Here is a 24,364-nt window from a genome sequence, read left to right as displayed (position 1 = left end):
TGTACCTATGCGTGCCCTGTGGGCACCTCCCCAGGAGATCATGCCTGCTTCTTCTAAGCCAGAGGCTGCCCAATGCATATCCCTTCCAAATGCAACTTTTTGTTTTCAACAGGACTGGCGAAAGCCGAAGATAAGGCGAAGGCACATCGAGCAAAGAAGCTGGAGGCCTCTCTTCTCAGCAGTCACACCGAAGATCATAAGAAAAAGCTGCCAGGATCCAGTGTGAAAAGGGAGGCCACCAGCATAACAGCAACAGGCCCTTCAACTACAGGTGAGCTTGGCCCGGCCATTCAGCATGCAGCAGTTTCTCTAGGTCAGTGTTTTCCAAAGTTGGCAACTTTAAGATGGGTGGACTTCAACTCCCAGGATTCTCCAGCCAGCATGTTTGTTTATTATTTGAAACATTTATTTGCCTTTCTTATTTTTGAAAATCTCCGTGTGGTTTACTGGTGTGGCATGGTGCATGCAGCTTGGCACCCAGATATTGAAGTAGCAGCCTGATTACGGAGTCTCATGTAATACCATTTAACCAGGTCCTCAAGTACCTAACAGCTGTGTGTACACAACGTGTGAAGCTTGGATGGTTTTAACTTAGAACCATTCAAGCACTGTGCAAGCCCATCCTGTTTAGTTGGTTTTCAAGTCCATCAGACTGTGTGAACTCAGAAAGTGGGTTGATTCAGGAAACAAGCGCATTGTGTGAAGACAAGCATAGGCTGAGTTCATTTTAAGAGCATCGGAAATGTCAGTTGATATCCCTGCTCAACTTTGTCCTTAATCCTTGTTAGCATTTTCATCTAAGACAGTGCTTCTCAACCTTGGCAGCTTGCAGATGTGTGGACTTCAACTCCCAGAGTTCTCAGCAATGGCCGTGCTGGCTGGGGAATTCTGGGAATTGAAATCCACACATCTGAAAGCTGCCAAGGTTGGGAAACACTGATCTAAGATATACCCCTCAAAATATCCAAAAGTAACAATGGCAAAATACTATAAGGGCCATTCAGATTGCTATCTGTTTTTCAACAGACACCAGACTGGAATCTGGATAAAAGTAATTAAACCTGGTATCCATATGGATAGCCTTTACTTTTAACTCCTTCTGCCACTGAAACTTGGTTATTTATTTATTTATTGTCCTGCCGTGAAAAACTAATAAGTTTGTCGGTTACTTGCCCCCCGATCCCCCCTTGTTGGATTTTGAAACTCTGGCAAATAGATCCCAAGAACATCTGAAAGCTGGAGTGGGGTCAGGCCAAAATATGTTTCTTTGGAGGATCTGTTGCTGGACTGAAGAAGGCAGGATATTCCAAATAAACACACAGCAGCAGCTTCTAGCAGTCTGCTAGAATTCACAGTCCCAGCTGTCTGAATTGCCCAGAGTCCCCCGAAGGGAGGAGATGGGTGGGGACAAATTGGATAGATAGATAGATAAACAAACAAACAAACCAAAGATGTTGGCAAAAATTCTGTGAAATTGTTCAGGTTGCATTGTTACGGGGTAATTTTATGTGATGCAAAAGGCGTGATTTGCCGCCTTTTGTAAAGGGCTGGAAAAATATAATGGCAGGCTGCTGTTTTGACTGGTGCCTATGTAATGCCATCAGCCATGGTACAAAATGGCCCTTGAGCACTATGGTTGGGAGCTGAATTCCCTGTGGAAGATCTGTCTGAGGTTGAGAGGGAGGGACACATTTGACATTACTTATCCAGGGTTCCGTGGCACCCTCGGGTTCCGCGAGAGCTCACTAGGGGTTCCCTGGGAGATCATGGTTTATTTAAAAAATTATTTCAAATTCGGACAACTTCACACGAAAGAGGTCAGTTTCATCCTTTATTTCTAGTTTAAGAACACTGTGAATGCATCTATACAGGCCTACACCTGAAACAAATACAATAATTTTGTAACTCCTGGCCTATCTTTGAGCCGGAATGCGCAGGGGTTCCCTGAGGCCTGACAATATTTCAAGGGTTCCTCCAGGGTCAAAAATTTGAGAACGGCTGGCCTGGTCAGTGCTGGCTAGGGATGATAGGAGTTCACCTGATCCATACAGAAACCTCTAGCTCACAGAATAGTGTTCTGAATATTGTATGTGGAATGACATAGTGCGGGTTTTTGAGATGGTCCTTTGTTTAGACCAGTGTTTTTCAAACGTGGCAACTTTAAGATGTGTGGACTTCAACTCCCAGAATTCCCTAGCTAGCGTGGAAGTTGTTACCGTTGCTTTTGCCATGAGCACTGATGGTGAGCAGGAGGGGCCCCTATCCAGGGGGGAAAACGCATGCGTAGCACTGAGGAGCTGAGCAGCCATTCAAAGAGACACAGATCAGACCCGCCTTGACTTTGGGGTTTATCTGTCTGGGTTTTTCCCACGCTTATTCAGTTTGTTAGGATTCTGTTATGTAGCAGTAATAAACACTAGAGACCTACTCCTCGTCTCAGCGTGATTCCTGACTGTTAGGACAGCTTTCTTCCTAGGGAGGAGAGGGAGGGACTGACCAAGAGTTCCCCAGTTGGCTTTGTGCCCAAGGCAGAACTAGAATTCTGGCTTCCACACTCCTAATTCAGCACCTTAACCAAACTGTCCCTCTGGGAATTTTAATACCCCCTAATAAATAATGGTTGAGCTAATCTTCCAACCACGATGCCTTCCGTGGATCTTGGGATACAGTTCCCAATCTCAGGCTCACATCCTTGGAGCCAATCTCAGCCTAAATTGTGTCTGTGTCATCCCGACACACTTATCCTGGGTACTGAATTAACTCATTAATTAACTCATTTTCTGGGTTCGCACAATACCTTGGCTAATCAAGTTCGTTAGGTTTTGGAAAGCTGCCTTAAAGCATTGCATGCAGAAGAGAGGAATTGGCCAATATTGTTCCTGAGAAGCCAAAATGGAGCTCTGGGATCAAACCAAAACAGAGTCACCTTGCTGTTGAGGTTGACCAGCATTCGTGGTTTGTCCTTTTCTCTTCTCCAGCAAGCCCCGAGGAGCAGTGGCAGCGGACAATCAATGAGAAGGGAGAAGTTGCTTGCCCGACATGTGGCATGATCACCCGGAAGACGGTCCTTGGTCTCAAGAAGCACATGGAAGTCTGCCAAAAAGTAAGGAGCTGTACATTTAATTTTCAAGAAATGAAACAAACTCAACCCCAGCCACTTCTGCAGCTGTTGATGCTCTGAATGGGTTAAACTTTGTCCTACTCCTTTGCACATAACCAGGATTTGCCCCTTGGGCCATTGCCACTGAATTCCAGGCTCCTGGAATGGGCATCACGATTGCTGGGTTGTGCAGTTTAACACAGTCTCTATTGATTGTGTTGAAGAAAGATGAGTCGGGCCTTCAGGCTTGCAAGGAGGTGAAATCCAAGCAGTATTAAGCGTCTGTTTCCCCCTTCTTTTCTGGACCTATTGAGATGCTGGGCAAAAGGGCCCTTGGGGGCATTTTAAAGGGAGGGTTTTGAAATTGGGAAGGTCTTCTAAAATAATACTCCCAGTTCTTTCTGCTGCAGTTGACCAGTTTTTATGTCCCAGAAAAAGGTATGAGCTAGGATCCTTTTGAGGAGGGGAAAAAAAGCCACAAAGAGGTGTGAAGGGATGAGGGGAGACGTGATAGCCATCTTCCAGCCATCTTCCAGCCATCTTCCAATACTCGAAGGGCTGCCACAGGGGAGAGGGCGTTGACTTATTCTCCATGGCACCTGAGGGTGGGACAAGGAGCCACGGGTGGAAGCTCATCAGAGGGAGATCCAACCTGGAAACCAGGAGGAATTTCCTGACAGCGAGAACTATGAAGCAGTGGAACAGCTGGCCTCCCGGAGTTATGGGTGCTCCATCGCTGGGGGTTTTCAGGAAAAGATTGGACAACCGTTTGTCCGAGATGGCATGAGGACTCCTGCCTTGGGCAGGGGGTTGGACCAGAAGACCTCCAAGGTCCCTTCCAACCCTACGATTCCATGAGGATAGGCAGCAGCCAGGATTGCAGCACAAACTCCCAGCCTCCCAAAGTGCCATCAGAAGAAACAAAAGCAAATCACCACCACCACCATCACCATCACCATCACCAACACCATCCTTTTTAAAGGCAGGGTTTAAAGACGGGAAAGGAACAAGAGGCCTTCCAGGTTTAGTTTAAATTGCTGCAATTCCCACCTTGAAACCATCCCCCCCGAGCGCCCTTGAATTTATACCTCCCCATGCCTCAAATTCCATCCAATTAACATGAAAAAAAAAACATGAGAAGAGAGATTTTCGTGTTGCACCGCTCCTTGCTTGAGGTCAGACGTTTGCCATCTTTAAAGGCTAACCGACTGCTGGTTCAAATCATACGGGGTTGTTGACAAATATACTACGATAGGGACAGCTCCTGGCCCAAATACACATTTCCAGCATCTCTTTTGGTTTATTTCGTTGATCATACAGGTAGGCCTTGCTTAACAACCATTCATTTAGTGATGGTTCATTCTTACGGCAGTGCTGAAAAAAATTGATTTATGACCTGTCCTCGCGCTTACAACTGTCATAAAATTGGGCCAGATTCGCTTAATGACCGCTTCACTTAGCAACCAAAATTCCAGTCCCAATTGTGGTAGTTAGAAGGTAAAGGTTTCCCTTGACGTAAAGTCCAGTCGTGTCCGACTCTAGGGGGCGGTGCTCATCTCCGTTTCAAAGCCTTGGAGCCGGCGTTGTCATAGACACTTCCGGGTCATGTGGCCAGCATGACTCACGGAACGCCGTTACCTTCCCGCCGAAGCGGTACCAATTAATCTACTCACATTTGCATGTTTTCGAACTGCTTGGTGTGCAGAAGCTGGGACGAGCAACGGGAGCTCACCCCGCCGCGCGGTTTCGAACCGCCGACCTTCCGATCGACAGCTCAGCGGTTTAACCCGCAGTCCCAATTGTGGTAGTTAAGCGAGTACTATCTGTATTTATCCTCTTTTGGTGTATTTATTTTATTTTACTGGGGTTGTAAACTGCTCCCATTGTGAACAACTCTGAATAGCATTCATAAGCTGGGTTAAAAACATACAAGACGATAAACGCTTTTTAAAAAAAGCAAATGCACAACGTCATCACACACAATTAGTGCTAAGTGTAGTCTGATGGAAGGCAAATCATATCCAGTCTAGATTTCAGTGTCGAAAATATATGTATTTTTTTCCCCTTGTTTTAGCTGCAGGATGCCTTGAAATGCCAGCACTGTAAAAAACAGTTCAAGTCCAAAGCGGGGTTGAATTATCACACGATGGCTGAGCACGTGAACAAGGTATGGGGGCACAGGCACTTGGGTATGTAGAACTTAATCAAATGCCAAGATGTTATTGTGCACCATAAAACACTGAATCGTGCCATCCTATGTGCGTTTTGTAAATTCCACAATCTTTCTGATTTCAGCGTTTGTACTGTTTATTCCAGTACTCATTGTCAAAGAGAAAAGCAAAGATTTTTTTTGTAGGTTGTGGAGGCCACATATTCAAAGCCTAGAGATCACTGGTATTCTCTAATCCAGTGTTTCTCAACCTCAGCAACTGTCAGATGTGTGGACTTCAACTGGGGAGTTCTGGGAGTTGAAGACCACACATCTGACAGTTGCTGAGGTTGAGAAACACTGCTAATCCAGTGTTTCCCAACTGAAGTGAGTGGACTTCAGCTCCCAGAATTCTCATCAGTAGCCATGCTGGCTGGGGAATTCTGGGATTTGAAGTCCACATACCTGGAAATTGCCACGGTTGGGAAACTCTGCTCTAATCATTGTTTTCAACTCTAGAGCAAGTTGTTGCAAACTGGGACAGCTGGTATGAGTGTGTCTGTAATTATTTTTTCTCCAATTTCTCTCTCTAGCCTGTTCCTGTGGAAGCTGCTGTCCCTCTCAGTGAACTCGGAGACAGGGAAAGGCTGAGGAAAGTGTTAAAGCAGATGGGGAAACTCAAATGCCCAAATGAGGTATTTATTTTGCTGTTTGCAAGCATGCTGGCAACCAGGTCACCTGTGATATCGCTAGCCAGGGAGGAGACGGGGTGTGGGGAGATCGAGCAGAAATCTCAGTTCATCACAGGAATTTTGGAATCCCTGCTCCAGGTGTGGTGCAAAGACACAGGGGTGTGTGCGCTCTTGGATTGGTGACACTTTAAATTGTGCATTCAAACAGTAGCTCCCAATCACAGGAATGAGCTTTGGGCTTCCACAGTGCACATCTTTAGGAGCAAACAGACTTTTATGAAGCAAGAAAATCAAGACTGGGAAAATAGTCATGTGTCTGCTAGTAAATTTCTGCCTATCAGCTCCTGACAGGGGGATCCTATTTGGAAAAAAGAGGTACAACTGTGTATTAACCTGAAGGAGCAGAATTCATCACCAAGGGAGAGGCTTGTTATACTTGCTCTTTGGCCTCTGCCTAAAAGCGAAAATGATTCCTATCCAGGTATGACCCCCAAGGAGTTTCTTTAGCAAGATTTATTGAGAAGAAAGGAATGGGTCTGCCAGACTTCCAGCAACTGAATTATTCCCCATCTGAAACCGATCTGTCTCACAGTACTTCAGGGCAGAAACATCTGTTTTCCTTTTTAACTGCATTCCGTATGAACTGGCAAACTGTTGGGTCTTTTATCTGACTGACTGGCAGTTGAAGGGTCTTTACTGGCCTGGGAACCAGCATTGAAACAGTGCTGCAGAGAGAAGCTGCAACTACTGGGCGTTCCCTCTAAAGGGAGAGGGGTGATGGTTCCCAGGGAAGGAAGTGAAATGGGCAAGGTTGGCCTGTCAGCTCTTGAATCTGCTGCCATATCACCTTAATTGGACTTAATAGGATAAGATGCTCACCTGCCTTTATGGACGTAGGCACAATGTTGTCCAATGACGCAATGACAGGTAGTCCTCGACTTACGACCATTTGTTTAGCAACCGTTTGAAGTTACAACAGCACTGAAAAAAGTGACTTGCAACTGGTCCTTGCAGTTATGACTGTCACAGCATCCCTGTGGTCACATGATCAAAATTCAGGCTCTTAGCAACTGTCATGTATTTGTGATGGTTGCAGCACCCCAGGGTCACGTGATCACCATTTGCAACCTTCCCAGCCGGCTTCCAACAAGCAAAGTCAATGGGGGAAGCTGGATTCGCTTAATGACCACGTGGTTCACTTAGCGACCATGGCAAAAGGTTGTAAAATCGGGTGTGACTCACTTAATGACTTATTCGCTTAGCGATGGAAGTTCCGGTCCCAACTGTGATAGTAAGTCAAGGACTACCTTGACTTATATTTGTCGTGATGCCTGACCCAAGTGCATCGCTTGCTTCATTTGCAAAGGGAGGTCATGACACCTGTGTTATTTGTCCCTGTCATGGTGCCCATGGTTGTTGAACAACCCTGGTTGAAACAGTTGGGTGGGTCTCTTCTACTGCTTGCAGGGCTGTTCTCAGAGGGGCTCAACTGTAGTAGTGAAGAAATCTAAGTTCTAGTCCTTCCTTAGCATGGATGCTGGCTGGGTGACTTTGGACTGGTGCCTCTATCTCAGCCCAAAGGGTTGTTGTTGTTGGGAAAAGAGAAGGCAAGGGCGTTATGTATGCTGCCTTCCGTTGGACAAAATAAAGGCAGGATATAAATATAATAAATCAAGTTGCTGTCACACTCCCTAGTACATTTTCCATGCCCCCCAGATGAATTCCTGCTTATCCTTTTGCTCGGGAGCAAAATTTTGGGTGGTTTGCAGAACTCAGCCACAGCTCTCGAGCCAAATTGATAATCCAACTCTCCCTCACCAGTTGTAGCAAATAATCTCTATGTTATATTCTTTTATTGCTTATTGTCCATGGACATTTCAACGCTTTTAGGCTGTTTCAAATTGCTGGCCTGGGACCCTAAGAAGACGACCTTCCTTGCTGATTTCTGACCTGCAACTGATTCTCATTTTTTAAGGGCTGCATGGCCACTTTCTCCAGTCTAATGGGGTACCAGTACCACCAGAAGCGATGTGGGAAGCAGCCATCAGAGGTGGAGAAACCAGTCTTCACCTGCCACCACTGTGGAAAGACGTACAAGTCAAAAGCTGGTCATGACTACCACATCCGCTCCGAACATCCGTCGACGGTGAGCCCCTGACCCTCCTGCCTGGCTTCCTTGTCATCAAGATCGTGCCTGTATTTGAAAGGTGTTCCATGTTTTGCACTGGGCTCGTGCTCATCCTGGCGTTCCCCAACCCATCCAGAAGGCTCCAGGTTGGAGAAGACTGGAGTATGACCTCACATGAGATGCGATTATTATTCACAAAGAGAACCTACAGAGATCATGGTTTGCTCAAGGGGGAAAAGAACCCAACAGAGCAGTGTTTCTCAACCTTGGCAACTCAAGGATGTGTGGACTTCAACTCCCAGAATTCCCCAGCCAGCCATGGGAATTCTGGGAGTTGAAGTCCACACGTCTTCAAGCTGCCAAGGTTGAGAAACAATGCAACAGAGACTTAGAAACCCACAAGGATCTTAGAGATCATCTGGACCTCCACTTGCAAGAGTGCAAGGATCCACTTCCGTTTTGATCCTACCAGGTTTAAATTCTGAACTGTACAGAACTCTAAGCAAGGCTATTGATGTGTTTTCAGAGATGACAGGGCGTGCATATGTGTTCCAACATTTGTTGGGCCACAATAAATAGCAGACTGAGTCAGTGCAGGGCAATTAGTAGGCAGAGCTACCTCTCTCCCTCCCTCCCTCCCTCCCTCCCTCCCTCCCTCCCTCTCTCTCTCTCTCACACACACACACACACACACACACACTCTCACACCCCAGCTTTCACTTTATCTCCTTCTAGCAATCTTTCCTCTCTTCCTTGTCACAGAGCCTTGGAAGCAAACTTAACTACTTGCTTGCAAAGATGCTTTAAAATTAGGCAGAGACAGCCAGATGATGTTAGAACCATTTTCTGAACCTGGAAACCTTCCTGATGGGTGCAGTTCAACTGAGAATTCTGGGAGTTGGAGGCCACCTAGTTGGAAATTGCTGCGGGTGGGAAACACTGCACTTCACCGAGGCCTGCTGGTTCCCCATTGTCCTTTGAAACTTCTGACACAGAAAATCAATCAAAAGTCCTTAATTGCCACCATTTCTTAATTTGTTTCCTTCCTTCCTTCCTCCCCCTTCTTCTCAGTCTCCATCCCCGTCTCCATCTCCCTTCCTTCTCCCTCTCCTTCTCCCCCTTTCTTCCTCCTTTCCTCCCTCCCTCCTCCTCCCCCTCCCTCTCCCTCCTCTATTTCCTTTCTCCTCCCCCTTCCCCTTCCAGCATCTGCCTTCATCACAGACCGCTTTTCTTTCCTCAGCCCCCGGAGCAGCCTGAGCTGAAGCCCGAGGCCAGCCCCATGGAAGATTTCGAGAGGACCCCCAGCGGCCGCATCCGGCGCACCTCCGCCCAAGTTGCGGTCTTCCACTTGCAGGAAATAGCAGAGGACGAGCTGGCCAAGGACTGGACCAAGCGGCGGATGAAGGACGACCTGGTCCCCGAAACAAAGCAAGTGAGCAGCTGTCGTGCCTGAAAGTTTCTCAGGGATGGGGCTGGGGTGTTTGGGTTGAAGGCTTGGCCTGGGGATTGGTGCATGCTTTCTGTTTATTGGTTAGGCTTGTATCCTGCCATTTCTCCAGGAGACCAAGATGGCTTCCATGGGGACTTTTCTCCATTTATGCTCACAACAACCCTGCAAGGTGGGTTGAGAGAGAGGGATTGACCCAAAGGCACCCAGTGATTTTCCATAGTCAGGGATGGCTTTGAACTGGGCTCTCTCTGGTCCTGGTCCTGCACCTTAACCACACCGCCTCTCTTCAGCAGAGCCCATTGGAAATCAGAGGTTCTGTAATTTGTGCTATAAAATCAGGTGGAACTCTCCTTCCCCTGAGATAGCAGCTGTGTTAAACCCTCTGGCCATCAGCAGGGGTTAAGGGTTAGCCCCAGTGCAGAAAGTGCCGTGCATACAGATAAGATTGCGCTGCAATTTCTTGAGAAATGTCCCATTTTATTAGACCTTGAAGCACAGTTCATCCTCCTTAGCGCAAACAATGGCTGGTGGTGCTGCATCATCCGCTGCTGAGTCAGCCGTGCTTAACCTGGCTGCCCTGCCGATGCACGGACTTCAATTCCCAAAGTCCTTAGTGTGGGCCAGCTGAGGGATTCTGGGAGTTGAAGGCCACACCTCAGGTTGGCAGAGGCTTTGAACAGGGAGTGAAAATGCTCATAAAGACAGAGTCCCCCTTTTTGGGGGGAGATGGGCGGTAATAGAAATTTGAATAACAAACAAATAAATAAATAAATCTATGTTGATTGGTGACTGGAAACCCCTTAAGGGGTTTTTGTGTAAAACAGAAAAAAATGAACTTATGATCTGTGGTTTTGGATATGATGGTTTTGGATATGGGTATGGTAGATTATAGAAAGAAGGGAGTCACAATGTAACTGTAGAGAAAGAGGTAAATAAATCTATAATTGTGCTTATAACTGCTGTAAAGAAGATTGGAAGCCAGTTCTTTGTAGCTTTTTTCCTTTCTTTTCTATTTTTCTTTTCTATTTTTTTCTTTTTCTTTTCACGCTGTAGCTTTCTTTTATTTCTTCCTATTTCTTTTTTCCTTCTTGCTCTATTTAAGTTTGTATTAATTTTTACTCTTGTTTTTTAAAACTTTCAATAAAATTATATTTTAAAAAAGGAATGAAAACGCTCTCTACCTGTTGGAGAGGCTAGGAGGGGTAAGAAACTCCCAGGCCCTGGTTGGCAGACTTTCAAGGCCCTGGGCTGTCAGCTGCTGCTACAGAAAGCCAGGTCAGTTTGTAATAAAGCCACCCTCACCCATGATTTGATCGTGGATGAGAAAGCTGACCTGGCTTGTATTACGGAGACCTGGCTGGGAGAGGAGGAGGGAGTTCTCTTCTCTGAGATGTGCCCAGCTGGTTTCCGGGTGTGGCACCAGCCGAGACCCCAGGGTAGGGGCGGTGGGGTGGCGGTGGTCATCTGAGATACTTAGGAGGCATCTGGGGCTCTGCTTCTCGGACTGCCGGGTGCGAGACCCTGTTTGTTAAGTTGGGCTCTAAAAGGGATCAGTTGGGACTGTTCTGTTGTACCAGCCTCCCTGCTGCATAGCAACCTCCCTGCCTGAGCTCCTTGATGCTGTAACCGGGTTGGTGGTGGAATTCCCCAGGCTTATGGTCTTGGGGGATTTCAATCTGCCTTCCTTGCAGGCGGGGCCAGAGGTTGCTTGGGAGTTCATGGTCACCATGACAGCCATGGGCCTGTCCCAAGTTGTCTAGGGCCCGACGCATAATAGTGGTCATTATAGTGGTCATTCGCCTGACCTGGTTTTTCTGTCGGGGCAGTGGCAGAGTGCTCTGAAACTGGGGGAGGTTTTGGTTTCTCCCCTGTCATGGTCAGACCACTTCCTGGCGGGCCTCCAGTTGTGGAGTCCTTGGTGCTCTCTGAGCCTGGTTGTTTTCTTGCAGACGTTTCATTGCCAGACTAGGCAACCTCTTCAGTGCGAAGAGGGAGTGGGCCTTGCTCTCGGTTTATATGCCGTGGCGTGCCCTGCTTGTCCTGGTGGGGGTGTTGTTCTCTCCTTGGGAGTTCCTTGATTGGGCTGTTGTTTGCTGCTTGGTTCATTGCCTGAGTTAGTAGTTCCTTGATTAGGGTGTCTTGTGCTGTTTGATGGTTCGTCTGGTGTTAATCCTAGTGTTGATTTTTGCCTATCTGGGTGTTGATTGCTGGCAAGGGAGTGTACTGGTCTTTTGGTTTTTCTGTTGTCTCTTTTGAATGGTATGTAAAAGTTGTTTACCTCTATGTGTCTGGGATTAACTAGGATTAACACCAGGTAACACCAATGAAACGTCTGCAAGAAGAAAACAACCAGGCTCAGAGAGCACCAAGGCCTCCACAGTTCAACCCTGAGCTACAAATATTCACTTCGATTGGAGCCTCCAATTCTCTGGTGCCACCCCCTCTGCAGGGAGGTGGGGCCTATTAGATCGGCCTGCCCCAGGCGACTGATGGACCCAGTTGGGTTTCAGAGGGAGCTTGGGGCTGTTCTGGGAAGTCTGCTGCACAGTCCAACTGAGGCCTTGGCCGCGTGGAACGAGAGGGCAGCCATGGCCTTGGATTGAATCGAGCCTGAGCAGCCTCTCCATGTCCATGGCTCCTGTGGTTCACGGAGGAGCTGAGGAGGCTTGAGAGGGTTAAGAGACGCCTGGAGCACTGCTGGCGGAAGACGGGGAGTGAAGATGACCGAACACGAGCTAGAGCCGCTATTAGAGCCTACCTTGTGGCAGTAAGGGCGGCGAAACATGGTTATTTCTCCGCTCTTATTGTGTCTGCAGATTGCTGCCCGGCGGCCCTGTTTCCGATGACTCGGTCCCTCCTCAGAGGGAGTAATACTGAGCTTCACCTACAGGGTCACTGTGAGGAATATGCTGGGCATCTAGTGGATAAAGTCACTCGCATCCGCTCCTCGTTGGACTCCAGCCTTGAGGCAGGGCCAGTGGAGGCTACGGGGGCCAAGTCTGGCATGGTTATCTGGGGGGAGTTTGATCAGGTTGCACCTGAGGAAGTGGACAAGGCCCTCGCAGCTACTCGTTCGGCCACTTCTGTATTAGATCCGTGCCCTTCCTGGTTGGGCAAGGCTGCCCGAGAGGAGGCACGTGATTGGGTCTGGGCAGTGGTTAATTCCTCTTTGAGGGAGCGGGTGGTCCCGCCGGCTCTCAAGGAGGCGGTGGTGCGCCCTCTCCTCAAGGGACCATGGCTTGACCCAACCAGCCTGGACAGTTTTCGTCCAGTCTCCAACCTCCCCGTATTAGGAGGGAGGTCGCATGGCAGCTGCAGAGGACCCTGGATGAAGCGAATTATCTGGACCCTTTTCTGTCAGGGTTCAGGCCGGGCTACGGGACTGAGACGGCATTGATCGCACTCTTAGGTGACCTCTGGCGGGAGCGGGATGGGGGCAGTGCGACCATCCTTGTTCTTCTTGACCTCTCAGCAGCCTTCGATACCATCAATCATGGTATCCTTCTGGACCAGCTTCAGGAGTTGGGGGTGGGTGGCACAGTGTTGTGCTGGTTCTCCTCCTTCCTCCAGAGTTGGTTCCAGTTGGTGTTGATGGGGGGGAGAGGTCCAGCCCACATCCCCTATTTTGTGGGATGCCGCAGGGCTCGGTTCTCTCCCCTCTCCTTTTTAACATCTACATGAGGCCTCTGGGGGAGGTGATCCGACGGTTTGGGGTGAGGTATCATCAATATGCTGATGATACCCAGCTTTATATCTCCACCCCTGGCCGCCTGAGTGATGCCATGGATGTCCTGTCCCAGTGCCTGGAGGCTGTAAGGGCCTGGATGGGGTGCAATGGGCTTTGACTCAACCCAAGCAAGACCGAGTGGCTTTGGGTTTGTGAGCCTTCGGGTGACAAGGTTCTTCCACTGTTGGTCCTGGATGGGGTTGCACTGCCCCAGATGGACCCAGTGCTCAATCTGGGGGTCCTCATAGACTCATGGCTCCTGCTGGAAGAGCAGGTGGCAGCCGTGGCTAGGAGGGCCTTTGCATACCTTCGGGTTGTGCGCCAGCTGCACCCATTCCTGGACTGGGAGGCACTACTCACTGTCACTCATGCCCTTGTGACCTCCCGTCTGGACTACTGTAATGCGCTCTACGTGGGGCTGCCCTTGAAGAGCATTCGGAGGCTTCAGCTGGTGCAGAATGCAGCTGCCCAGGTAGTAAGTGGAGTCGGATACTCAACACACATAACACCTCTGCTACGGGAGCTGCATTGGTTCCCGGTGTGCTTCCAGGTGCAATTCAAGGTGCTGGTTGTGTCCTTTAAAGCCCTTCATGGCTTGGGACCGGGTTACCTAAGGGACTGCCTTCTCCCAGTTGTTTCTGCCCATCCAATTCAATCTGGTAGATTGGGCATGCTACGGATCCCATCAGCCAAGGAATGTCGGTTGGTGGGGACTAGAAGGCGGGCCTTTTCAGCCGTAGCACCTGCCTTCTGGAATATTCTTCCCTCGGAGATCAAGATGTCCCTCACCCTGTTGGCCTTTCGTAAGGCTGTGAAGACCTGGCTTTGTGCCCAGTCTTGGGGCCCCAAGCGCAGTAATGGTCCCATTTCTTGGCTATATTAACATCTTACATTGCTTACTTGGCAGCCATGTATATTTATTTTGTACTGTTAACTGCTTTAATTGTAATTTTTAAATTGTTTTAGTTTTTTATTGTTGGAAGTCGCCCAGAGTCACTTGTTGAGATGGGCGGCTATAGAAATTGGATGGATGGATGGATGGATGGATGGATGGATGGATGGATGGATGGATGGATGGATGGATAGATAGATAGATAGATAGATAGATAGATAGATAGATAGATAGATAGATAGATAGATAGATAGGAAATCTGGGAGACATTTTGCCACTTCCTTCTGTGGACCTGTGTATAGCATTCTGACTTTTGTGACTGCTGAATGTTGGCAGCTAAATTATACTCGACCTGGACTTCCAAAATTGAACCCGAGGCTCTTGGAGACCTGGAAGAATGAAGTCAAAGAAAAAGGACACATTAATTGCCCAAATGACGTGAGTACCTTGTTTTTTTTTTCTGCCAGAAGAGCTTGGTTCTACTTTCCATTTGTCTTGATGGATTTGAGGAAGATTTGAGTAACATAGGGTTAGGGTTAGGGTAAAATTTAGGGAGGAAGAGTGGGGCAGGCAGGGAGACAATGGATGGCCCTGTCCACTGTTGGCTTCACCCCTTCCCACCACAGCCCTCCAGCAATTATTCCAGAGGAAAGCTAAACTCCGTCTAAGGTGACCTTTCCTGCCCCGCTTTTGAATTTCATCTGCATTTTTAAAATACTCTATACAGGAAGTCCTTGACTTATGACCGTTTGTTTAACAACCGTTTGAAGTTATGATGGTGCTGAAGTGAGTTATGACGGTCCTCGTACTTATGACCATCACAGTGTCCCTGCAGTCATGTGATCAAAATTTGGACGCTTGGAAACTGGGCATGTATTATAATGGTTGCAGCGTCCGAGGGTCACGTGAACGCCATTTGCAACCTTCCCAGGGGGCTTCCGAAAAGCAAAGTCAATGTGGGAAGCCAGATTCGCTTAACAACCACAGCAAAAAAGGTCGTAAAATTGGGCATGACATGTAATGACTGCATTGCTTAGTGATGGAAGTTCTGGTCCCAGTTGTGGTTGTAAGTTGAGGACTACCTGTAAAAGACAAGGGGAGAAATTAGAGGAAGTTCTGAATGCAAGAGCCTGGATTTGGCCCGCGTGTGGTGTTTTCATGGTGAAGCTGGGCTGAACACCCCGCATCTTGGGACAAAGGAGACAGAGATCTTAAACTAAGAGAAGACAGGTTATTCCTCAAAAATGCATGTGTTGATAAGAAAGTGTGTTTTGGAAAGACCCATGCTCTGCAACGGAGTTTACCACAGCCTCACTGGTTAACCCAGCTTCTCCTGAGACAGTGGCCCAGCAGAGCTCCTTCCCACTAAGCCACTTCCTGCATTTCAAAGGTCCACTGGGTGGTACATTTGAACAGCCAAGAATTTAGCTGCCCGTTCGTGTTGGCAGGAAAGGTGGGGGGAGAGCCCGCCATTTAAATCAGTGAAATGGTGGAGTTGGTGGAGGAGAAGACCTTTGAGGAAGGTAAGGTGCAGGAGTGATGCTTAGAGGAGGAGAAAGGGGGGGTGGGGGGTGTTTCCCAATTCCCCACTCAGCCTCTCGGTTTTTCCTTCCAGTGCTGTGCAGCCATTTACTGCAGTGTGTCCGGCCTAAAAGCCCACCTGGCCAACTGTAACAAGGTAATGGATCTTCACAGTTGATCTTGATCTCTGTCTTTGAATTACCAATTTATTGGTTGGTGGGTAAAGGTTGGCCTGCCATCCCCTCAGAAGACCGTGGGCTCTATTTACTGCTGTCATTGTGGTCTCCACTCTCCAGAACTATCATGAGCCTTGTTGTCTTTTGAGACCCTCTTTGAAAAGTGTGCTCAGATGTTGGAAGGAGCTGTGCCAGCCCGGAGGCTGTAGCAAAAAATATTTAGGAGAAAGAGAACGTGGTCCTTAAGGTGCCATCTCCCGTGAGGTTTCGAAAAAGTCCATTTTCAAAGCCTCCTTCCTCAGAAAAGTTGGGTGGACGGTTTCTCCAGATGGGTCCTGGGGAGGGGAAGCTCTCCAGCCATCCTGCCATGGGTGTCCTCAGAAAACAGAGCAGTGTTTCTCAAGCTTGGCACCTTTAAGATGTGTAGACTTCTGGAAGTCGAAGTCCACCCATCTTGAAGTCAACTCTAGATCAGCGAGAGAAACACTGATCTGGAGGTTTGGGCAAAACGGCCAGCTGTGCATGTGATGTCACAATGGAGACTCCACCCATGAAGTACTTGTATGTGATGTCACAATTTGCGACACATGTTTCACCAGCCTTCCCCTGAGGGCGCCCACAGGCTGCCTTGGCGGTAAGAGGGGCGTTGCTACTAGAGAGGCGTCCCGGGAAAAGGAAGATTGTCTTTGGGGTGGAATGGAAGTGGGGAGAAGGCAGAAGATCGCAGTCCACTGGAGGGAGGGTTGTAAATTGCAGGACTGAAATTCACACAACCATCTTGCTCTCTGGTCATGTGATGCAAAAACGCCTCACTCCGCCTGTAAGGATTTCTTCTCTCCTTTTTGGAAGAAATTTCAAGAGCCAATCCTCTTTCATCAGAGTGGGGGGGGGGTACAGGTAGAAGGAGAGGGCCAAAGCCCAACATGACTTTCATTGCTAGCCAAAGAGCCAAATGTTCTTCTGAATCACCCCTAATTCCTACTCTTTAGAGTTCAGGAAATGGCTCAGTCGTTTGCTCAGAGCAGTGTTTCCCATCCTTAGCAACTTTAAGATGGGTGGACTTCCACTCCCAGAATTCCCCAGCCAGCATGGGGAATTCTGGGAGTGGAAGTCCACCCATCTTCAAGCTGCCAAGGTTGAGAAAGACGGTGTTACATAAACAGCAGAACGCCATATTGATCCTAGACTGTCCCACTTCATCCCTGACTTCTGGCTTTCTCTACGTACGTATGGAGGAGTGAGAAGTCCTGTGCCTTCCCCACCTGCAGCCTGAAGTGGCACAGTCCAAGCCCCAAATTATTCTGAAGAGAAGTCTGCCGAAATTGACACGGCTGGCCTTTGGTTTACAGGGCGGCCATTCCGTGGGCAAATACCGTTGTCTTCTGTGTCAGAAGGAGTTTAGCTCAGAAAGCGGAGTCAAATACCACATCATCAAGACACACTCAGAGGTAAGTCTCGCCTTTACTTTACAGCAAGCGTTCCCCGGCCAGATTTCTTTTTTAACCCGTTCAATCGTGTCTGATTCTCGGAGACTGCCTGGACAAGTCCCTGCAGATTTCTTGGCAAGGTTTTTTCAGAAGTGGTTTGCCATTGCCTCCTTCCTAGGGCTGAGAGGGAGTGACTGGCCCAAGGTCCCCCAGCTGGCTTCGTGCCTAAGGCAGGACTAGAACTCACCATCTCCCGATTTCTAGCCCAGTGCCTTAATCTCTACACCAAACTGGCTCTCATTCACACACACACATACACACACACACACACAATGTACAAGTACATGTGTACATATGTATATACATATACACACCCACATACAGACACATACACAGGTAGTCCTCGCTTAACAACCACAATTGGGACTGGAATTTGGGTTGCTAAGCAAAGCAGTCATTAAGTGAATCCAACCCAGTTTTATGACCTTTTTTGCAGTGGTCATTAAGCGAATCACCATGGGTGATTCTACCACTACGCCGAACTGGTTCATCTATCCATCCATCCATCCATCCATCCACACACCACCTGTCATATATCAGCCCAAAGTGGCATACCTAGCACTCCCTATTCCTGTTTTCCCCACAACAACCCTGTGAGGTTGGCTGGGCTCTGAGAAAGAATGGCTGGCTGCAAGGAGCGTCCATGCCTGCTGTGGGACTAGAATCCGGGTCTCCCTGTTCTTAGTCCAGCACCTCCCCAACTACCCCACGCTGACTCTCTTTCATTCAGGTGGCCAAGACATCAGTTCATTTTTTTATGTTTCACACAAAAAGTATTAAGGGGTTTCTAGCCTGAAGCCTTGACCACCAGGCCAAACTGGCTCTCAAAAATAGTTGGACTGCAGATGGCTCCCCAGTGTTTTGCCTTCATCTCCAGTTGCCTGTTTATGGGGTGCATTTTGTCAGGCTTTCAAAGGCAGCTCCAAGGAATTCTTCCTGCAAGCTGCCGGTGGTCGTTTCCCTCCCTCAAGCAGGGAGGACCACGGTGGGTGGCCGGAGAGATGGGCCAAAATGAGCAGGGTTGCGTTGCGTGGGGCAGAATTTTCAGTATTTTCCTAGTAGGGCTCTTAAGGTGGGGAGGAAGGCTGCATTTCTGGATTTTAGGAACTCCGTTAAGCCTGTTGTAAGGCGTGGGTTGTGAAGCCCTTTGCAAGTTGGGCAAGATGAAGCAAGCAAAAATGACTCCGATTTCAGTAAAGGATCTGTCTTGAATGCTCATCTGGAGTAAATAGAGAATTCTGGAAACTGCAAGAGGAATTTCCCAGCTTCGTTAAGGCAGAGTCTCTCTGAACGATTTGAACCATTTCTTTGTAGGTTTCTGGCCATCTGGGCTGAGTTCCGGTGTATGAGATAAGCCGCCTATGACTCAACTTCTCTCTCTTGCGTGTTTATTTCTCCCTTTCCATTCTTTTCTCAGGCTCCCCCAAATCTCTCACATACATTAGATCAGGGTTTCTCAACCTTAGCAACTTTAAGGTGTGTGGACCTCAACTCCCAGAATTCCCCAGCCAGCTTTTGAAGTCCACACGCCTTAAAGTTGCTAAGGTTGAGAAACCCTGCATTAGATAGAGTAGCCAAGCTGGCAGAAAAGAAATCTGCGAGACATCCGGGAAATACAGGAAATTCAGGGTTCATCCAGAATAGATTCATCCTGCCCTGCAGGGCCCCTAGGGAGCATTTGCCGATCCCAAAAACTAAAGCATGTTTTTAAAAGATGAAAAATAATGTCTGAAATCTGGTGAGATTTCCAGTGAAAATGAGCGAACAGCTGGAGGGACAGCTTACAACAGGCTTAACGGAATTCCTGGAAAACAGAAATGCAGCCTTCCTCCCCACCCTAAGAGCCCTACTGGGAAAATACTGAAAATTCTGCCCCACGGAACACAACCCTAGCTTGTTGAGAGTCATTCCCCCACCCCTCTGAGAGGTGCATGGGACCCATCCCTTTTGACTTTCCCAAGCTCATACAAACTATTTTATTCCAACCTACCTTATCTTCGTTAATATCTCTGATACGTACAAGCAGTCCTCGACTTACGACCATTCGTTTAGTGACCATTCAAAGTTACGACAGCACTGAAAAAGTGACTTACGAACGGTCCTCATGGCCGTTGCAGTGTCACCACGGTCACGTGATCAAAATTCAGGCACTTGGCAACTGGCATGTATTTATGATGGTTGCAATGTCCCGGGGTCACGTGATTGCCATTTGCAACCTTCCCAGACAACTTCTGACAAGCAAAGTCAATGGGGGAAGTGGGATTCACTTAACGACCATGTGATTCACTTAATGATGGCGGTTCACTTAATGACCATGGCAAAACCAACACATACCAATCAAGCTTCCTTTTCTTCCTTTGCTTCCCCTCTTCTTGAACCCTGAAACACAGAACTGGTTCCACACCTCAACCGAAGCGTCTAGGAAGAAAAAGAGCAAAGAACAGAGGACGCCCAGCAATGAAGAACAAAAGACAAGTGCGGATGGGAAAAAACGGGGCCGGAAGCCGAAGGAGAGGCCTCCGGAAGCTTTCCCTAAAGACAGAGAGAGCATCCCAGGAAAAACTAACCATAAGAAAACCACAGGATCGTGGCCGGTGGCAAACTGCATCCTGGATGGGAAGGATAGAGGTAACAAGTCCTTCCACACCAAGAAAGGGGGGGCTAATAAAATGCCAGAGAAATAAGCAGAGGGGGCAGAAAAAAACTCTTTAAAGATTCGTTTACAGGGTGATGGGGCGACCGGGATGCTCCTTCGTTGGCCGAGCCCCTCCCCTTTCTGCTCCTCCCTTAAAAAAAAAAAAAAAGCATAAGTGACAAACCACTTTAAAGCATGAACACAGACACTGGGTTTTACCTTGGGAGACGAACTCGACACGCTGGTGAGATTCTTCCATCAGAACCCCACCTGGATTGTACATAATGCCGGCCCACACGGGCAGCCCCCAGTTTGCAGATTTGTAACATGGCAAGGGGGGCTTTGGGGGGCTTCGAAAGAGACGCCGCAGGAGCAGGAAAGAGTGAAGTGCAATAGGAAAACCAAGTTAAGCTTTTCTTTCTCTGTGGATTGCTTTCCGGGTAGCGGTCGTGTGTTAGAAAACAGCGCGCGTCGGTGTTCCGCGCACGGAAACAAATGTGCTTGTGGTTGCAAGCCCAGCTTACTTTTATAATTTTCATAGGAAATGCGCTTAATGAAAAAATCTGAGATGGTTTGGCAATGAACCTTAGGGGTTGGGGGGTTGGGTTGGGTTGAATATTATGAAATACCCTGAGTTTGGAATTTTGGGTTTGTTTTCCTGGTCCAACCAGAGATAAACCCAGAGGCTGGCGCTCTGGCCGTAATTTGGATGACAAGACTCTGGAAAGTGAAAAGTCTGGGGAAAGCTAGCGTTGGAGAAAGGAGCTTTCGGCATTGAGACGTTTTGGGACGTTTTCTCAAAAGAGGGAGATCTAGTTATGGAATATACAGGGCCTTTCTGTGAAAACCCCCCCCCTTTTTTTTTTTTGAGTTAAGCTTTGAAAAGAAGGTGTTTGTGGAAAAAATGCTTTTGAAAATATCCCAAGGAGAAAGATCTTGCTAAGTCTGTAGTGTTTCTCAACCTCAGCTGATTTAAGATGTCTGGACTTCAACTCCCAGAAGTCCACACATCTTGAACCTGCTGAGATTGAGAAACACTGGTCTAATGAATGAATTAATCTGTCGATTGTTTTCTTCTATAGTGCTTGGAAACGCATTGGTATGGGATTGTGCAGTTTGTTGTATGTTGCTGATATGTATATTACATTGATGCAATGTCTTTGACCCTTACCATCTATGCCTAGGGCTTAACTCAAAGCCAGAGGTGGGTGAATATATGAATTTGGGTTTTCTCCATTTCTCATTTGTGCAGATCTCTCTGGTTCCTTGAAGCTGAGCTTTTTTCTTTCTTCGAGTTTGCACTAAAATTTGAACGCACTTTGGTGCACATTTCTCCAATTTTCTTTGTCTGCATTTCCCCCTAACATACTCGGTTTTTGCAGTTACTGCAAACGCATATTTGTATATTATTTCATGAAAGCAGATGTTAATGTGTAGCCTTCTCCCTAAAAAACGATGAGCTGCTTTGCAAAGTTTGAGAAAGTGTGGATTTCAAATGAGAATAAAGTTTCGGTCTCAACTATGCCAAATTAGCAAAGGTAGCATTCAGATGCCCCATCCTTAATCTGATCCGCCTTTCACACGTACCAGTATGGATATACGTGACTTCACAATGTGGACACAGGAATTCCCAGAAAAAGCTGGCTGTTGTTTTTCAAAGAACTTGCTTTTTGCTTTGTCCTAAAGCATCAGATTTAGCTCACTGATAGATTTACCTGTAACTCTCAAAGTGGTGGTAGTCTTATATTTGAGCTGTACCACTTTCAGCAGTGGGGAGGCACAGGAATTTTCCTCCATGGAAAACCACAGCTAGGTTGCAAAATACAGGTAATCCTTGGTTAACGATGGTAATTGGGACCGGCAACCGTGTCACTAAGCAGTGTGGTTGTAAAGCGCAATGTTACTGCACCGACTTACAACAACAGTTCCAGTTGCTGTCGTTAAGTGAATCCCACGCAGTCACAGCGTCCCACGGTCACGTGATCGCCATTTGCAACCTCCTGCCGGCTTCCTTGTTGATTTGCTTGTCGGAAACCGGCAGGGAAGGTTTACTAAGAGTTACAGGTAAGTCATGTGACCGTGAGATGCTGTGATGTCATAATTGCGAGCCAGTTGCCAAGCACCCAAATTGCAGTCATGTGACTGCGGGGACATTGTGATGGCCACAACTTCGAGGACCCATCGTTCAGTACTATTGTAACTTCAAATGGTTGCTGAACGAGTGGTCATTAACTGAGGACTACCTGTAGTGCATTCCAGCTGGAACACAACAAACCACTTCCTGTTCTGGACAATTCACTCCTGTAAATCACCATCTTATGATAATATCCTTTTAATTTTGCCTAGTATTTAAATTGCCTTTCTTTTTCTTTTTTTAACCCTGTATCCTGCCCAGAGACCATCAGCATTGGACAGGATCTAAATAAATAAATGCTCTGGCCAATGCTGGGATATTTGGATCATATAAAAGTAAATATATGAACAAATAAAAGTCCTGGAAGAAAAACAGAATGTTTCATACTATTTTACAAATCTTTGCAAAACCATTCCTGTCCTATAGGTATTTGGCCTTTCTATCATGTGAGTCCCCCTGTGCCACGTAAGATGGCATTGCTCACCTTAATAAGGGCTGTACCATAAAAAAAAAAATCCAGATGACCACTAGATAGTACCAAAGAGATACGGCATCCCATGTCTCATCATTGCCATCCAGTGGTTACTTGGAGTTTTGCAGCCTATATGGGAGCCTTACCCAAATTATGAATGTCATTTTCCATTGGGGTGGCCATGTTAATTCGTTGCAGCAAAACCAACTAAGAACTCAGTCTTAGTTGGATTTGTTGAATACTTAACAAATGTATTATGATGGAAGTTTTAAGATGCTTCTAGAGCAGTGTTTCTCAGACTTGGCAACTTTAAGATGTGTGGACTTCAACTCCCAGAATTCCCCAGCCAGCTGGCTGAGGAATTCTGGGAGTTGAAGTCCACACATCTTAAAGTTGCCAAGTCTGAGAAACACTGCTGTAGACTCTTCATCATGCTCAACGACTTCTTTCTGTGTCTTGTGAAAAATAAATTACTGGGCTGGACCATGGATTACGTGCAAGTAGAATATTCATGAAATAGCCCAATGGAAGTGGATTGGAATACCATACCTGGAAACCCCAGCCAACCCCAGATTGGGAAGATGGGCATACAAAAGTTAGTCCCAGCACTCAAGTTGCCCAAGTCCGCTCAATTTTAAGAGCACCGTTCCCGGTTGGCCTGGTGTGCATTTTACCTCTATAGGCAGAATTGACGTTAAGCAACCCAGGTTATACGTAACAACTCTGTGGCTAGTAGAAGCCATGATGGCAAGTGCCTGGGTGGGCAGTCGAAATTTTGTCAGACAGTAACCTTTGTGGATATTTGCAAGGTTGGGGCTACCCATAATTGAGTGTATTGTCTGGTGATTTGGTCAAGTAGAAAGCAAAAGAGAAATGAGGTCTGAAACAGCGTCTGTGCCTGTGCTTTTATTTTATCCTGTTGACATGCTAAAAAAGTACAGTTCAGAACTGCAGGGATCTCTGTAATAAGTGCAAATGGAAGTGATTTTAGGCAGGATTTTCATGTTCGCCTAACGGAAGCTGCGTTGCCTGTTTTTCGCTGACGCGGAAATGTTCCCGTCAGAATTGTTCAGGGACAGAAGCTGATCTCTATGGAGAAAGGGGTGTCTGCTTCGGTTGGCAACATCTTCTGTGCAATGCAGGCCTGTTTGTGGAGTGTTGCACGATAGTATATCTGCTCCAAGGATATGGATGTGATGCTTTTTCTCCAAATGTTGGTTGTGCCTTGAACTGAGTGTCAGGCCATCGCAGAAGAATCATGACCGTTTCTGACCACTTTGGTCCTTAAATTTTGCTGAATGTGGGCTCTGTTGTGCCTCGTGGACCACTGCGTTTTCTTACTTTTAACAGCCATCATGAACCAGGATGTTTGTAAAGCCTCCAGATTTAGCTCTTACTTATCCCCTGCGGCTGCAAACGGGAAAAAAAATCCCCTGTAGAGAATTGACCTTCAGGCTGGTCATGTTGTGGTTATTTGTGTTTTGAACTTTGCGTTGCTGAAGAGGCAAGCTGCTTCTCCACTGCATTTTACATTTGAGGGTATCTTGCCTCTTTGGCACATAACGGATATGCCAAAGAAATCTTCAGTACAAGTAGGCTTCGCTTAACAACCATTCGTATAGCAACCATCCAGAGTTACAACAGCACTGAAAAAACTGACTTGTGACTGTTCCTCAGTTATGACCATCACAGCATCCCTGCAGTCACATGTTCACGATTCGGCCCTTGGCAAAACTGTTGCGCATTTACGACGGTTGCAGTGTACTGCAGTCACGTGATTGCCATTTTCAACCTTCCTAGC

The 24,364-nt window shown here is 47.4% G+C and overlaps 1 protein-coding gene across 1 annotated transcript in view; it reads left to right on the top strand.

Annotated features, from left to right (window-relative positions):
• Positions 1 to 20,816, top strand: part of ZNF512B (zinc finger protein 512B) — a 30,453-nt gene extending 9,637 nt beyond the window's left edge. Inside the window, exons 7-16 of the mRNA XM_063296914.1 lie at positions 113 to 271; positions 2,979 to 3,103; positions 5,175 to 5,267; positions 5,843 to 5,944; positions 7,917 to 8,087; positions 9,310 to 9,501; positions 14,475 to 14,576; positions 15,754 to 15,816; positions 17,185 to 17,283; positions 19,713 to 20,816. Of these exons, the coding sequence (XP_063152984.1) occupies positions 113 to 271; positions 2,979 to 3,103; positions 5,175 to 5,267; positions 5,843 to 5,944; positions 7,917 to 8,087; positions 9,310 to 9,501; positions 14,475 to 14,576; positions 15,754 to 15,816; positions 17,185 to 17,283; positions 19,713 to 20,006 (1,400 nt within the window). The 3' untranslated portion in view covers positions 20,007 to 20,816. The remainder of the gene's footprint in view (positions 1 to 112; positions 272 to 2,978; positions 3,104 to 5,174; positions 5,268 to 5,842; positions 5,945 to 7,916; positions 8,088 to 9,309; positions 9,502 to 14,474; positions 14,577 to 15,753; positions 15,817 to 17,184; positions 17,284 to 19,712) is intronic.
• The last annotated feature ends 3,548 nt before the right edge of the window (positions 20,817 to 24,364 follow it).

Source organism: Candoia aspera, chromosome 3 (assembly GCF_035149785.1).
Source record: "Candoia aspera isolate rCanAsp1 chromosome 3, rCanAsp1.hap2, whole genome shotgun sequence".
Taxonomy (NCBI): domain Eukaryota; kingdom Metazoa; phylum Chordata; class Lepidosauria; order Squamata; family Boidae; genus Candoia; species Candoia aspera.
The sequence above is the reverse complement of the archived record's forward strand: the minus strand, read 5'-3'. Positions and strand labels throughout refer to the sequence as shown.